The 16,797-nt window shown below is 36.5% G+C and overlaps 1 protein-coding gene across 20 annotated transcripts in view; it reads right to left on the bottom strand.

Annotated features, from left to right (window-relative positions):
• Positions 1 to 16,797, bottom strand: part of CDC42BPA (CDC42 binding protein kinase alpha) — a 323,893-nt gene that overhangs the window by 96,747 nt on the left and 210,349 nt on the right. For all 20 annotated transcript variants that reach the window (XM_055371555.2, XM_055371684.2, XM_055371673.2 and 17 more), the window contains 2 exons: positions 14,420 to 14,667; positions 5,218 to 5,323 (listed from right to left, as the gene is read on the bottom strand). In XM_055371555.2, coding sequence (XP_055227530.1) covers positions 5,218 to 5,323; positions 14,420 to 14,667 — 354 coding nt within the window. The remainder of the gene's footprint in view (positions 1 to 5,217; positions 5,324 to 14,419; positions 14,668 to 16,797) is intronic.

A 16,797-nucleotide genomic window follows, 5' to 3' on the forward strand; every position in this document is an offset into this window, starting at 1 on the left:
TTTTTTTTTTTTTTTTTTGAGACAGGGTCAAACTCTGGGCAGTGGTGTCATCTCCCCTCACTGCAGCCTTGACTTCCTGGACTCACATAAATCCTCCTGTTTCAGCCTTCCAGGTAACTGGGACTACAAGCATGCGCCACCTCACCCAGCTAATATTTAAAAAAGATTTTGTGTAGAGATAAGGTCTCACCATATTTCCCAGATTGGTCTTGAACTCCTGGGCTTAAGTGATCCTCATGCCTTAGACTCCCAAAGTGCTGGGATTATAGGTATGAACCACCATGTCCACCTTAAGAGTTCTTTACATATTATGAATACAAGTCTTTTTTCAGATAAATGATTTGGAAATATTTCCTCCCCATCTGTGCACGTCTTTTCATTTTCTTAATGTTCTTTTTAAATTTTGATGCTCAATTTATCATTACTCTTCTCTCATGCACTGTGCTTTTAATGTCATTATCTTGACATTTTTAACCCTGAATCACAAAGACTTTCTCCTATGCTTACCTTTTATATTTCAGATTGTGATCCACTTTGAGTTAATTTTTGTATAAGGTATGAGGTAAGGATCCAAGTTCATTTTTTCTCACATATGGATATCCAATTGTTCCAGTACTATATGAAAAGATTATCCTTTTTCCATTGAATTGCCTTGGCACTTTTGCAGAAAATCAACTGACCATAAATGTAAGAGCTTATTTTTGGACTCTTCATTTCGTTTCATTATGCCAGTACTACATTTTTTTGATTACTGCATTTTTATAGCAAGTATTAAAATTACATAGTGTTAATCCTCCGACTTCTAACTTTACTCAAAATATCTGAACTATTCTTAGTCTTTTCTATTCCTCTATAAGTTTAAGGGTAAGCTTGTGAATTCCAACAAAAAGCCTACCAGAATTTTGATAGGGATGTCCCAAAACCTATAGATCAATTTGGGGAGAATTGCTATCCCAACAATATTGAGTCTTCCAATCCATTAACATAGTTTATCTCTCCATTTGTTCAGATAGTCCTTAATTTATCTTAGCAGTATTTTGTAGCTGTCATCTTCCTCTGGTTAACTCCAAGACTTCTGAAATGATTGTTTTTGACAATTGCATTTGCTTTTTAGTATTTTTTTAGAAGATTAATCAATTTCTTCATATTAGCATAGCCAGAAGTCTATCAGCTGTTTTTGAGAGTTGTATGTGCAGCATCTTCTCTTACATTAATTCCTGCACTAATATCCATTTTGGATTACCATTATTTTTTATAGCCCTTCCACACTTGTGGTTGGGGTTTCAGTTGGAGATTTGCAAGAGAAGGAGGAAAATGCAAACTCTGCACTGTCATATTACAACAGTGACAAGCAGTTTTCAATAGATTGCTTAAGGTATGTGGAATCGGTTAGAAAAAAGTTAATCTTTGCATTATTACCAAATAAAAGCATGGACTCCGGAGCCCGACTACCTGTACTCAAATCCTACTTCTTATTCTTGTGATTGGGAAAGTAGTTTAACCCTTCTTTGACTTAGTTTCCTGATCTATAAAATGGCAAGAACAAAAGGGTACACCTTAGAGAATTATTGTGAAAATTAAATGAGTTATATGAAGTAATTCAGAAGATGACCTGCACATAGTAAATTTTAAGTATTAGTTCATTTTTCATGTTTGAAAATGAGGTTTTACTATTTGTACATTGACACATTTGACTTATAAGAAGACTACATAGGAATACGAAAAAATGCTCAACATTTTAAGTGAAAAGGCAGATTAGTAAGTGGATTGTATACATGATTGCAATTATGTAATAATAAGGATATACCTGGAAAGGAACAAACAAAATTAAAATACCTGTTTTGTGGTGATCACATTATGGGTAACTTTCATGTTAAATATTTTCCACATTTTTTGAAAATATTTTAAAAACAAAACAAGTTTTAAAAACAAACTACAACTTTTCTTACTGTAAACAATTAATTTTACTCACTGGCATAAATGGCTAATTTTTAAAAATTTGTTATGAGATTGAAGGAAACCAGATGGCTAATTATATTTGCAATGATATATATATATATTTTTTGAGACAGACTGTCGCTCTGTCGCTCAGTCTGTAGTGCAGTGGTGCGATCTCGGCTCACTGCTACCTTCACCTCCTGGGTTCAAGTGATTCTCCTGCCTCAGCCTCCCGAGTAGATGAGACTACAGGCACATGCCACCACACCCGGTTAATTTTCGTATTTTTAGTAGAGACGGGGTTTCTCCATGTTGGCCAGGCTGGTCTCAAACTCCTGACGTCAAGCGATCCGCCTGCCTCGGCCTCCCAAAGTGCTGGGATTACAGGTGTGAGCCACTGTGCCCAGCTGGCAATGAATTATCTTTTAATAGAAGGTGGGGCTTATAAGATTTACAAAAATGTCATCTAATTTTTAAAAATTTATTTAAACGTTTTTATTTTTGGAGTTTAAAAACGTGAAAATCTGTAATATGTACCTTTCAAAATTAACCTAATAATTGCTTTCTGACTTCTAGATCTGTAATTCTGTCAAGAAGAGATCCAGTTCTCTTCAAGCTGGTTCCCAATGGAACAGTTGGTGTAGCAATGGCAAATGCTTCTGTGGTCATCCTTGGGGAAACTACCCACTTCTAACCAAATTGGAAAATGAATAAATGGAAAGTGAAGATGTGCAGTGAAGTTCAGCTTATCACTACTGAGACAGACAGAATGAAAAAGGGAAAGGTAGACTGAGAATCAGGAAGAGAGAGATGCAAAAATTGAACAAAAGTTTGAGAAACAGAGCAGAGGTTCAAATGGAAATAGAGATTCCAGATCTCTCCCATTTCTTCAGGAACAAATACTGCCCTGTAACCACTGGACATTAAATATTTACCTACCATATGAATTTGCTCTTAAAGTGCTACTCATATCCTACCTATCTTTCAATTTAGCAAGAATGGGTAATTCCGTTTTTTTTTTTTTTTTTTTTAAAAACAAACTATCCTTCAGGCCTCATCAAGGAGACTTCATTACATATACTAGGCCTAAGTATGTCCGTTTCTCATGGATGTATTAGACTGCAACACAATTTTAATCAAATGAGAAGTTTTGAAAAATTCTCTCTAAATATGTATTTTGGATAAACTCAGCAGAAATGTATGGCTAACAATGAAATTAAACCAATAATTGAATGCAAAAATTTGATCTACATTCAAGTTATTTTCCAATACAATTTTTCTTAAAATGTAATAACATCTTTTAGTAGGTAACTCAACAGAATCTTAAAATTCTGTCTTATAGGACAAAATGACATTAAATTTTGTAATCAAATTAGTCAACACATGAAATAACAATTATGTGACTTGCTTGGATAAAGTTCAAATATTGTTAGTCTTATTTCAATGGAAATAACTGTTATACAATAAAGTTCATGCACTATTCATGGCTTAAAAAATCAATTTATATTACTTACGGTTCAGCCACTTTCTACAATGTTTGTGTATGTTAGCTTTACAAGACTTTATGATGTGAACAGTATTCTTTCTCAAGTAGTTTTCAACTAGTCATTTTTTAAAGGCTTAGAAAACAAGCAGTCATTTTAAAAATGTTTTAAATACTTATTTAGCATTTTAAATGCTGAATAATCATGGGGAAAATAGTGAGAAATACAGAGCTATACAGAAAACAAAAAGAAGGAAGAGTCTCTATTTTACAAGTCAAGGTCTTTCAGTCTGTTATTGGAATAACTAATAATTGAACATAATATTTTTATTGGAGGAAAATACTAGATATCATTATAAAATGCAATTAACCAGCCCTTCTTATTTAAATTTAAGTAGAATTATTAAAACTTCTGGGCTGGGCGCAGTGGCTCATGTGGCCAGGCATGGTGGCTCACGCCTGTAATCCCAGCACTTTGGGAGGCTGAGGTGGGCGGATTGCTTGAGGTCAGGAGTTCAAGACCAGCCTGGCCAACACGGTGAAATTCTGTCTCTACTAAAAGTACAAACATTAGCTGGGTGTGGTGGTGTGCGCCTGTAGTCCCAGCAACTCAGGAGGCTGAGGCAGGAGAATTGTTTGAACCCAGGAGGCGGAAGTTGCAGTGAGACAAGATTGCACCACTGCACTCCAGCCTGGGCGACAGAGCGAGACTGTATCAAAACAAACAAACAATAAACTTCTGGTTAATATTAGGATTTTTACAACTGCTTGTTAGGAATTAGCACAAGAAATGCAGAATGGTGGGAAGTTGGGAAATTTGAGATACTAAGTGGGAAAAAAATTCCTTTAATTATTTGAAATTTTGTTCATGAATATGGCTACTTCTCAGTTCAATACATGATTCTGTATGCAAGCTAGAAATTAGGCTGAGATGGTTACTTTAGATATCACCTACCCCTGGTATCATTTCTAGCTTTACTAGTTCTTCTTTGTGAATATGAATCAGCTGTTACAATTTCTCCAGGTTTGGCCTAATTGTCCCTGTTCTTGCCAAGGGACAGCCTTAACTTGGCCTGAACTTATTAGCCATCTGTGACGGGGTAAACGATGAATATATGAAAAAAAAGAGTAAGAAAGAGAACAGATGGTGATATGACTTCAATGTTTGTCTCCTTCAAATCTCAGGTTGAAATGTGATTCCCAGTGTCGGAGGTGGGGCCTGGTGGGAGGTGACTGGATCAGGAGGGCAGGCCCCTCATGAATGGTTTAGCATCATCCCCTTGGTGATAAGTGAGTTCTCACTGAGATCCGGTTGTTCAAAAGTGTGTGCACCTCCCCAGTCTCTCTCTTGCTCCCTCCCTTGCCCTTGCACCTTCTGCCATGATTGGAAGCTTCCTGAGACTCTCACCAGAAGCAGATGCTGGCACCACACTTCCTGTACAGCCTGTAGAACCATAAGCCAAAATAAATCTATTTTATTTGTAAATTACCAAGTCTCAGGTATTCCTTTATAGTAACCCCAAAATGGACTAATATGGATGGAGAGTGAAATAAATAACAGGCTCAAAAAAAATATATGGGACAAAGAATAAAAGGAGATAAGCAAAACTCTCTCTTCAGAAGACTCCTATCAGATTATTATAACAAAGAATTGCATATATCATAGAAGCAACATAACTCAGGAGAAAGACTATTAAACAAAAATGTATGCCAAATATAAAGTTATACCCACAATTCCTATCAGTGTTGAACATCTAGCATGTACTACTCAATTAATATGAGATTAAATCACTCACCTTATCAAGTTCACTCGTCAGCTTTTTATTTTCTTCAGTTAACAACACTTTTTCTCGTTCATACTGTTGTTTGAACCCACTTTCAAATTCCTCCCTTTCACTTTGACTAACACAATTCAAAACACAAAAGGAAAAAGGGGAATTAAAGGTCAATTGAAAACTTGAAATTATTTTTCCAATAGTTACATAAAACACAAAATATCAGATTGAACTGCAGAAATGTTGTCCCCATAGAATACAGCTTGTTTATATGTAATGACAGGCCTGGTGAAAGCATGTTCCAGGAATTTATATTACAATAATACTGATTTGTTCATTCATTTACCAACTATTTATGGAGTGCTTACTAGGTGCCAAGGAATTGTTGCAGGTCTTGACAGCTACTGCTCTCACAGAGCTTATATTCTGGTAGAGGCAGACTGCCAATGAAGAGTGAGTAAAATGAACTAATTTCAGATAATAAGTTCTAAATTGTATATATATATGGCAATGCAAAAAGTATTTGGGAGAGGGTGGCTACTTTAGATTATATAGTCAGAGAATGTACATCAAGGTTGATAATGGACCAAAATGAAAATAATAATTGCCATTTGCTTCACATGCATTACGTTCTATCCAAAGGCAAATTAGTTTGAGACCAAATTAGATACTTTTCTTTGTGTATTTCCACCACAATATTCTTACAAAATACAAAGTTGCTGGGCCCTTATTTAGTATTAGGCCAGAGCCATTTCCTAGTGTTATCAATTTGATTAACAATAGTATTCCAAACATTTTGTTCATAATTAGAATTTATGAGTTCAGAAATTTTAAAAAATTTACTTCGAAATAATTTCATTATTATTAGCAAAGTTACAAGAATAGTACAAAGAATTTTTGTATACTCTTAACCCAGATTCCCCAATTGTAAATATTTTACTGCATTTTCTCTATTACTGTGTATATACCGATTTCATTAGTGTTCTTCAGAACCACTGAGAGGCAGCTAGCTGCAGATATTATGCCCTATTACCCCTAAATACTCCAGTGTGTATCTTTCAAAGTCAAGGACACTCTGCCATAATCACAAAACAATCCTCTCAATTTAAAAAAATCAACATTACTAGAACACTTACCATCTGAAGTCACAGACCCAATTCAAGTTATCCCAACAATGTCTCCTTTTCTTATGAAGCCCAGGATCCAACTGAGAAACATGTGTTGCATTTAGTAGTCATGTCTCTTCAATTTTCCTTGGTCTAGAACAGTTCCTCAGTCTTCCCTATCTCTCACAACAGTTTTATAATGTATAGGTCTCTAATTATGTACAGTGACACTCAACCTGGGGCTATCTGATGTTTATGACTAGTCTCAAAGAATTCATTTTTGGCTGGAATACCACAAGAACAATGTTTCTCAGTGCATCCCATCAGAAGGTGCAAAATGTTGATCTGCACAACACTGACCAAACCTCTTAGGCTAAGGGTGTGGATTCAGAATGAGTGCGGTCCCCAAGACATGAGATGTGAGAAAGAAAGGAAACTTTTTATGAGAAATGCGAGCCCCTTTAAATTAGCAGGGCCAGAGAGGCACTGAAATGTGACTGCAGTCACATCTTATTCTCCCAGTTGAGCTAAGTAATCTACCAGCTATGTGGACTCCAGACTGAGTGTCACCAATAGCTATAAATTAACCCAACAATGCCATATTCTGGACACCATAACTCATACCCTATAGTTCAACAATGTACAGCCAATCATTAATCAATGTTATTTCTGCAAACCAGTGAGAACTCCTGACAAAAGACTTTTGTATGTTCCCTCTCCTGATTTGTCTTTCTTTAAAAACCTGAGCCTCTTTTTTGTTCTCTGGAGCACTTCTCTGTGTTTCCTGGGCTGCAGTCCTCAACTTTGGCCCAAATAAACTCTATATTAATTTTGTCTCAGTTTCTGTCTTTTGGACAACATATTGGAACCTTCAGGCAGCAAAAGACAGTGCTGAGAACTCTGAACCCTCATATTGCTTCAAACCTCTGCAGGTAGAAGCAATCTCATCCCCTTCCTCAAAGCAGCTATAACCTAAGGCAACCAGCCTGTTTTTGCATAAATCATTTATTAACTTCACCTGAAATAGTTACATCAAAAAGGGAGGCCAAGTATCTTTAACACCTACCCAATCACTTGTCATTGTCTTCAGGCCTATGATGACAGTTAAGATCACAGCAGAGACTAGATATAAAAGCAATGAAGGTGTTAAAGCATTTTGGCAATTTATATTGGAAGGAGTACGGGCAGCATACAGAAATGAATTCTAAGAGCTGAGAAAGAAAATAAACTTTTTTTATCTGAGGAATGTGAGACCATTTAAATTATGAGGCCCAGAGAGGTATTTAAAATGTGAGAGCAGTCACATCTCACTCCCACCTTGAGCTAAATAATCACCTCTTGAGGCCACTTGCTATGTGGGCTCTAAACTGATGCTAAGTAGCCATAAAATGCCATACACTGGAGACCATGACTCACACGCTATAGTTCAACAACGAATAGCCAGTCACTAATCAATGTTATTTTGTAAACCAGTGAAAATTCCTGTCAAACAACTTTGTATCAGCCCAGCCCTTATCTCCTTTTGCTTTTAAAACCCTACTTGTAACAAAGACCTAACGGAGCACTCCTCAAGGTAACCTGGAAGTGTGTTCCTGGCAGCTGTCCTCACTTTGGCTCAAACAAACTCTTTAAACATATCCTGTGCCTCAGCTTCTTCCTTCAGGTCAGAAGGGTGTTACCCCAAGGTGGGTAAACAAAAAATTAAATACAGCCAAATTTATCAAATGCACATACTCATCTAGGATTTGTGGTTTAATGTGTTGACTCAATATTCAGGTGTAGTTTTTCACTGCTAGGCTGAGTAATTGAAGTCTGGACTTTGGACCCAATAGTGGCCTACAGTCAATTAGCTCGAGATATTTGACTTACCGAGCATAAAGGGTCTACTGGCTCAAGGAGATGAGAATGTCAGAGTGGACCTATTATGTGCAACCTGGTCAGCCACCCACAAAGCACTCCTTTCACCAAGGCATTAATAAATACACCAGTGAGAGGGCACATTAGCATCCTGGAGAAACACTATGGTAGGTGTCTTCAGATGACAGTCTGCAAATGACAGCGGAAAATGCCAGAATGGAACTGCATTGCCTGATTTTATTGAAAATAACAGTATTCTAGATTGGCTATTGCACCATCTGCTTTACTTATAGCCTGATGCTTCCAAATCCTCATCCTTTCCCTTAAAATTAAAAGTCACACTCATTTACTTTTAATGAGTTCAATGAACGTATACTTAATAACATCTATTTGTGTTTCATTTGGAAATCTGAGGAAAACATCTGTGATGTGTAGACTTCCTATGCTCACCTTATTTGATTATGTATATACTAGAAAGCATGGTGAAAGGAGAGGTTAGGGAAAGAGGATATATGAACCACAAAATGATTCCTTGTTCTCAACCCTAGATTGTATTAAAAGTTCAATTAAATTTCCAACAGTTCTATCAATACTTTCAGCCATTCCTTCTTACATCTACATATATACACATTTATTATTATAATATTACAAAGCTTATTTAAAATGATAGTTCTGTGGATCATGATGACTTATTTACCCTTAGAAGTAAACACAGTTTTAATAAGACTTAAAAAATCTTCTAAGGAAAAAAGGGGAATAAGTTCTTTGGTTTTTTTTTGTTTGTTTTTTTTTTTGAGACAAGAGTCTCACTCTGTAGCCCAGGCTGGAGTGCGGTGGTGCGATCTCAGTTCACTGAAATCTCCGCCTTTCAGGTTCAAGCAATTCTCTAGCCTCAGCCTCCGGAGTAGCTGGGATTACAGGCACATGCCACCGTGTCTGGCTAATTTTTGTATTTTCAGTAGAGATGGGGTTTTACAGTATCGGCCAGGCTGGTCTCCAACTCCTGACCTCAGGTGATCCACCCGCCTCAGCCTCCCAAAGTGCTTAGATTACAGGCGTGGGCCACCGTGCCCGGCAAGGAATAAGTTTTTGAAGACTGTATTGTTATGTGACAAACAGGCATATATCTACAGCAATTTGATGGATGCTATAGGATGTTAGCAATAAATGAAATTCCATGTGGATCAGTTCTGGGTAATTTTATATGATTGCTTTCTGGTGAACAGACAATGTAAGTAAGGGTTGATCTTAAAAGTGTAATCTTAAAAATCTCCTACATAACATTATTGAAGATAAATTATAATTTAAATGACAAATTCAAGGAAAATAAGCCAACCTCCATCTCCAAGCAAATTTGTCACTTCACTACTATCTATAGACAGACGTTAAATTTAGTTATGTTTAGGAAGCTTTCCTAACACAGAAGCAACTTCAATAAAAAAAACTGCAAAGACTTTCAGAAAAATATGTACACAAATAAATTGAGTAAAATTTTCATGTAAAACCATTCTTTTTCCTGTTAGCATTAAACAAGCTTAAGTCTCTTCTATATTAAAAATAAAGAAACTCTCCCCATACCCTGTGTCACAATTCATTTCCTAAATCCTTGTCTTCCCACTCACCGGTAAGCATCCTGAAACAGATTCTGTAACTACTTTTTCATCGCTTAGTTGCTCTCCACCACACCAAAATCTGGCTTCTGCCTCCACCATCTCAAGAAAACAGCTCTCTCAAAACTCAACACTGCCTGTGATTACATCCAACCTGCTGGCCACTTTTGACAGTGTTGTCCACTCTTGCCCTCTTGACATGCTGTCTGGCTTTGACTTCAGGGATCCCATGCTCTCCTAGTTTTAGTCTACATTCCTGGCTTCTTTTCAGTTGTCTTTGTGACTCTTCCATACTTCCTGTAAATATCAATGCTCCTCAGTATTCTGTCTTAGGTGCTATCTCTTCCCTCTCTACACGTGCTGCCTGAGTTATCTCATCAACGACACCAGCTGGTTTTATTTATGTATTCAGCTGATGATCTCTAAATCTACACTTGAAGCTTTTGTGGCCTTCAAACTGACTTGACATCTCCACAAAGATGTCTTCCAAGCACCACAAGTTCAATATGCCCAACTCAACAAGAGAGCTCAACACACAGACAAGTTCCCACCACCCCATCTATGTCCATATACTCTACTTTCTCTTTTCATGATAGGTTAAAAAAAAAACAACAGGATCGAGTAAGGCCAACCCCTTCATTATGAACATCCTCAAGTACTTTGCTCCAGTACTTTCCTCCTCTCCTCTCTCCTCCAATCATCTATGAGATAATTTCTATCAGATTACAAGCATGCTGTTATTTCTTCCATCTTAAAACACACACACACACACACACACACACACACACATATACACAAAGTACAATAGTTTTACCTCTATGTTCTGCCTCCAACTGCTCTCCTTCCAGTCTCTTTTGATCCTACTGTGGGGTCTCTGCCTCTACTTTTCCACAAAATTGTTCTTATCAAAGGCACCAATGACCTTCATATTGCTAAACTCAATGTCATTATTTAGTCCTTATCTCACTTGATTCAGAACTCATTTTATTTGACATGCTGACAGACTTTATATGCTTTCTTCACTTGGTTTCCGGTGTTACAGTAGGCAGTCAGGCAGACATAAGCAGGACAGGAGGGACTCCCTCTCTCCACACCCCCAACCAAGAATGGCCACATCAGGTGATGATCAGGTGGTTGTTAAACTGTCTCTCTAAAATAATAATTGGTCACACCTGGTGCCAAGAAAAGGCAGTCTCCCACTAGATAGAAAAGCCTGAAACTGGTGATCAGCAGCTTCCCAATAAGACTCAGGAGTTAGGCAAGTGGGGTCAAGCATGCACACTAAGAGGCAAAATGGTGAAGTTTAACTGGTGGCATATGACCTTCTTCTAGGAGCACTCAACCGGTCAGGGAAGAATGCCTCAAATGAGCACGTGTACAACTTCAGTAAACACACTGTGCATGCAGCCCCTCCCAAGTGCTGGCAGGTCACTGTGCATGTGGACAGCCCACCCCAAGGGAAGAATCAGAGAAGGGATGCAACCCCACAGAAGCATGCCAAGTCAAAGGTTAAACACCAAGTCAAAGGTTAAATCATGCACTTGAATCTCTCAAGTCACCCACTTGGCCCAATTCCAAGTGTACTTTGCTTCCTTTTATTCCTGTTCTAAAGCTTTTTAACAAACTTTCACTCCTGTTCTAAAACTTGCCTCAGTCTCTCCCTGTCTTATGCTCCTTGGTCTAATTCTTTATTCTGAGGAGGCAAGAATTGAGGTTGCTGCAAACACGTATGGATTCGGCACTGCTAACACAAGGACACTAAATTTGCCTGTTATTATGCTGTCATTCTCACTGCCCTTTCTCTATCCACTTTGCTGGTTCCTCATCATCTCTCGACTTCCAAAAATTGGAGTACCCCAAGGCTCAGTTCTAGGAAATTTTTTTCTATCTATATCCATTCACTAAGTGTTTTCATACAGTCTCAGAGCTTTAAATGCCATGGAAGTGATAAATATTCTCAGGATTTTACCTCCTGCCCCCAAATCCAGGCTGGTCTATACATCAGCCTATTTGACATCTCCAACTGAATGTCTAATAAGCATCTCAACTGTAACTGTTTAAAATGAGCTCTTTCTGTTTATGAAAGAGTCTTGTCAGGGGAAAAAATGTGCCCTTGATAACACTCCCAATCCCAAACTTGCCTCTCCTGTAGTCGTCCTTTCTAGTAATATATTCTCCCAACTGCTTGGACCAAAAACCTTAGTATCATCCTTGAGTCTTCCTTTTTCTCCCTCATCCCATATCTAGTCCATCAATACACTGCTATCTTTACCTTTAAAGATCATTAAAATTCAAACCCTTCTTATCCCTTTTGCCACTACTCTAGGCCAAAGCCACTGTCATCTTCTGCTTGGATTACTTCAATCATCTTCTAAGTGGTCTCATCGCTTTTGCTCTTATCTAATTCAGACTACTCTTAACCTAGTATTCAGAGTGATCCTGTTAAAACACAAATCAGTTGTCACTTTTCTGCTCAGAATTCTACAATATAGTCACGTAATGCATAATGACATTTTGATCAACTATGGACTGCCATTAGTCCTTAATGCATTAGTCCATAACTGCGTAAATTTTTCAACTTTATTATAATCTTATGGGAACACTATGTGGTGTTGAAAAATTCCTATTACCTGTGATATTGTAACTGTTTTAAGTACTAATGTAAAGCATTACTCACGTGTATGTGGTGATGTCGGTGTAAACAAACCTACTGTGCTGCCGGCAGTATAAAAGTATAGCACATACAATTATGTACAGTACATAATACTTAATAATAAATGACTATGTTACTGGTTTATATATTTACTACACTTCTGATCGTTATCTTAGAGTATACGGCTTCTACTTAATATTTTTTTAAAAGTTAACTGTAAAACAACCTCAGGCAGGTCCTTCAGGAAGTATTCCCGAAGAAGGCACTGTTGTCATAGGAAATGACAATTTCATGTATGTAAATGTCCCTGAAGACCTTCTAGTTGTGACTCACCGAGAGCAACTTCCAGTCCTGTAAGCTTCATTCATGGTAAGTGCCTTATATAGGTGTACTCTTTTTAAAAAAATTCTTGTATATAATCACATAACAATACCTTTCTCAGAAAATATCCCTAGTGTTAAGCAATGCATGACTGTAATTCCCTGCAATAGTTTTACTCAGAATAAGAAACTATGCATCCACTAAATATGACTTACAAGGCTTTACATGATGTGGCCCCCTGTTGCCTCCTCTCTCGTCTCTACTATTCTTTTCCCATTATTCTACTTGAGCCACAATGGCCTCCTCACTATTTTGTAAAAAACTTATTCTTCTCCATGTAGAATGCTCTTCTCACACATCTGTATAAACATCTCTTCTTGTTTTAATCTTTAACTAAGAAATCAATCACCTTCTCAGTATAGTTTTCCCTGGCCATCCTGTATTTATATAATTTAACCCTCCCTTGAATGCTTCATAGACCCGATTTCCTCTTACTTTTTTGTTCTTAGCATTTATCATTATCTAATGTATTCTATGTTTTACTTATAGAAAGTTCTATGGGACAGGAATTTTTTTCATTGTTATTGTCTTTTTGTACCAGTCCCTACAACAGTGCGTCAGATATGGTAGGTTAAAAAATATTACTGAATGAATAAATGCAGCAAATTGAATAAATTTGGGCTTCCAATATAAGCTGAGAATGACAATAACATATATTCAGTTGCCTGAAATCTAGAAAGCTGAGTATAACTGATAATTTCTCCTGCTCCCTCATTTCTCACAGCTGCTTATTATGTTCTGCAGGTTCTATCTTCTTAGTAGATGGAATCCATCCACTTCTCTCCATCTTCACTATCACCACCTGAGGCCCACACCTCATCTCTCGCAGCTGGATTCCTACCTCCAGCCTGCTCCTCCCACTTCACTCTCCACACAGTAGCAAGAGTGGTGATTCAAAAATGTAAATATAATCATGTCACCTTTCTTCAATGGCCTGAGGATAATGTGCAAATGCCTTGTATTCTGTCATGACTTTGCCTCTATTTTACTTTCCAGCTTCGTTTCTCACCACTCTCATCTATTTATGTTTCAGTCAAAGTTAACAGCTATCATTTTCTGAATGTGGCATGTCCCCCTTTTCCTTTAAGATCTTAGCACATCCTCCCTGGACACTCCTCCCTAGCTACTTCTTTCTTACTAATTATATCTCAGCTTAGAAGTTTATCGTTTCTTTCTTTCTTTTTTTCCCTGGTAGAGATAGGGTTTTACTATGTTGCCTGGGCTGGGCTTGAACTCCTGGGCTCAAGTAAGCCTCCTGCCTCAGCCTCTTAAGTAGCTCAGATTATAGGGGTGTGTGTGTGTGTGTGTGTGTGTGTGTGTGTGTGTGTGTGCGTGCGTGCGTGTGTGTGTGTGTACCATCATACCCAGCTAGAAGTAATTTTGTTCAGAAAGCCTAGATGTACCAAAGTTATCTTTTGTGCCTTCCCTATATGCGCTCCCATACTTATCATCCCATTTGCTTTTCTATCATGCTGTATTATAATTTTCTATCTGCCAATCCTGACTTTGGTCTCCTTTAGGTCTAGGATATGTTTATTGTCTATGTATCTCCAATACTTGACACATAACAGGTACTCAATAAGTATTTACTGTATAGTAAATAATGTGATTCTTACCTTTCTCTTCTGGTTTTTTCCAATTTGTCTTTTAAAATCATAATTTCTTTGTTGAGAGCAAGTTGCTGACCTTCTGAATCATGCAGTTCTTTCTTAAGATTCTTTATTTCATTTGCATGTATTCCTTCTCTTTTAGATAATTCTTCTTCATAAAAGATACTTTTCTTTTCCAAATCAGTCTTTAGTTTGGTTATCTCTTGCTGATGTTCTATGCTGCATACTCCTGGTGAGTAACTGATTTGTTTTTGCTATAGAAATAATAACAAAAGATTAGTGCATCTATAAGAATAGTAAAATATTTAAATAACTTCTTTCTGTAATATAAATGAGTATTCATATAACTGCATTTTTTGTACATCCTAACAAAAATAAAATTCTATATTAAGTCTACTAACTTTTTGCCTGCCATATATTGCAAATATTTTCCTCAGTTTACATTCCTTAATAGTCTGTCTTTGTTGCTATTTTTAAAAAGTTTTCTTCACACAAAGATTACATATTTATTCAAATTTTTGGCTGGGACTTACATGATTTCTTGCTTTACATTTAAATTTCTAATTTATTTACAATTATTGTTGGTGTATGGAGTGAGAGAAAAATCTAACTGCATCCTAAATCTGATGAAGAACTGATAAAAAGTTTTAAGGACATCTGTGTCTTAAAAAAATTAAAATGGGCAAAGGAATGGTAGAGTAGAATGTACAAAAATAAAGACAGAAACCTTTTGCAATAGTCCTGTGAGAAATGGCAAAGGTCTAAACTAACATCTCCTTCATATCTACACTAGAAAAAAAATGGTAGGTCTCTTCACTTTTAGGTATGATTAAGAAGGAGAAGAAATTGGGTGGAAATCTACCGTTTTAGAAATAAGGCTGAAATATCCTCTCAGTAATAAGAAAGAAAAGAAAATGTAAAGTCCAAAGATTCTTCCAGGTACTGCCTAAAGGGTAAACAGAAACATACAGACTACAGATTATGACTGTAAGATTTCCTAAGCTTTGTAATTTTCCAAAGGTCATTAATTTGTTATATCTTATCTGTCTCCCCAGTTGCAATAAAACTTTTAAAACTGAAAGAACCTATGCACTTAAGTTTAGGGACAACAAAGAATCAAGATCTGGAGGTCACTGTATTCTTTTTTGAAGTCAGTCATAAGGGTAATAAAAACTGGTAAGTGTAGTTGACTTAAAGTAGAAGGAAAAATATCCTGACTCCTTCATATTTGAAGTATATAATTTAAAAAGAGCAAAGGAAGTGATGTGGGCCAGAGAAATAGCCCTGGCGTGTCCACTGCAATATTAACCATTTATCGAAAAAATACTTTTCATGTGCCAGATCCAGATCGTCCAATGGTTTATGAGGCAGCCTAACATGCAAAAGTCTGCTTAACTTGAGAAGAACCAGAGCAAGGCAGATTCTTGCTCTGAAGCATCGCTATGAAAATGATAACTAAATTGACATCTGTGGCACTTACCACTGACCCGTACTATTCTTGCATTTTTCTAACTACTTAAAGAAAAGAACACTTTTAGTTTGATGTTCTGTTTATTGTGATGACTGTTGGGATGGCAGCAGCATGTACAGTAAGTTTCAAGAAAAAAAAATTCCCCTGAAATCAAAACCTAACAAAGATACCAACAATTATGGTTACAGATGCATATATCACTTATTGATAAGAATGTGAAAAGCCAAATAGAACACAAATGATATTATTAAACCATCTGTAAAAAAGAAAAACCTACCAAGAAATAACAGGTTTTATTGCAGACACCGAAGATAATTTAATGTCAGCAAACTTATTAATAAATGTGTCATAAAATGAATTATTTTAATAGATTAAATTTTAAAATCCAAATGATAATCTCAGTATGTAAAAATCCAAATGATAATCTCAGTATGTACCCCTACCCAAGAGCATTTTATAAAATCCAGTAATAATTCCAAATACTACTCTAAGTCCCACAATAAAACCATTACATAAAAAAACCAGTAATTCTTTTAATTTAAAGGTATCCATTTTGAGCTATCAAAATACTATTTATGTGAAACATCAGAGATACATCGAGTAAATTCAGAAATATCAACAAAAAGGATGTCTTCCATTACCACTCTTATGCAACATTCATTTCAGACCAACATATAAAATTGTCTCTCTGACCAACACGTAAAATAGTGAAAAAAAATGAATATTGTAAAGAAAAATAACATATTTATCATTTCTATTTAATTGTTCACCCAGAAAATACAAATAAATCTAGTGAAATGTGTTAGAATTGACAGAGTTGAGTAAAGCAATAGCATATAAGATAAACACAAATCAATACTTCCAGATATTAAAATAAGCAATAAATATAACAGAAATTTCATTGTTAATTGAA

This window comes from Gorilla gorilla, chromosome 1, assembly GCF_029281585.2.
Source record: "Gorilla gorilla gorilla isolate KB3781 chromosome 1, NHGRI_mGorGor1-v2.1_pri, whole genome shotgun sequence".
Taxonomy (NCBI): Eukaryota; Metazoa; Chordata; class Mammalia; order Primates; family Hominidae; genus Gorilla; species Gorilla gorilla.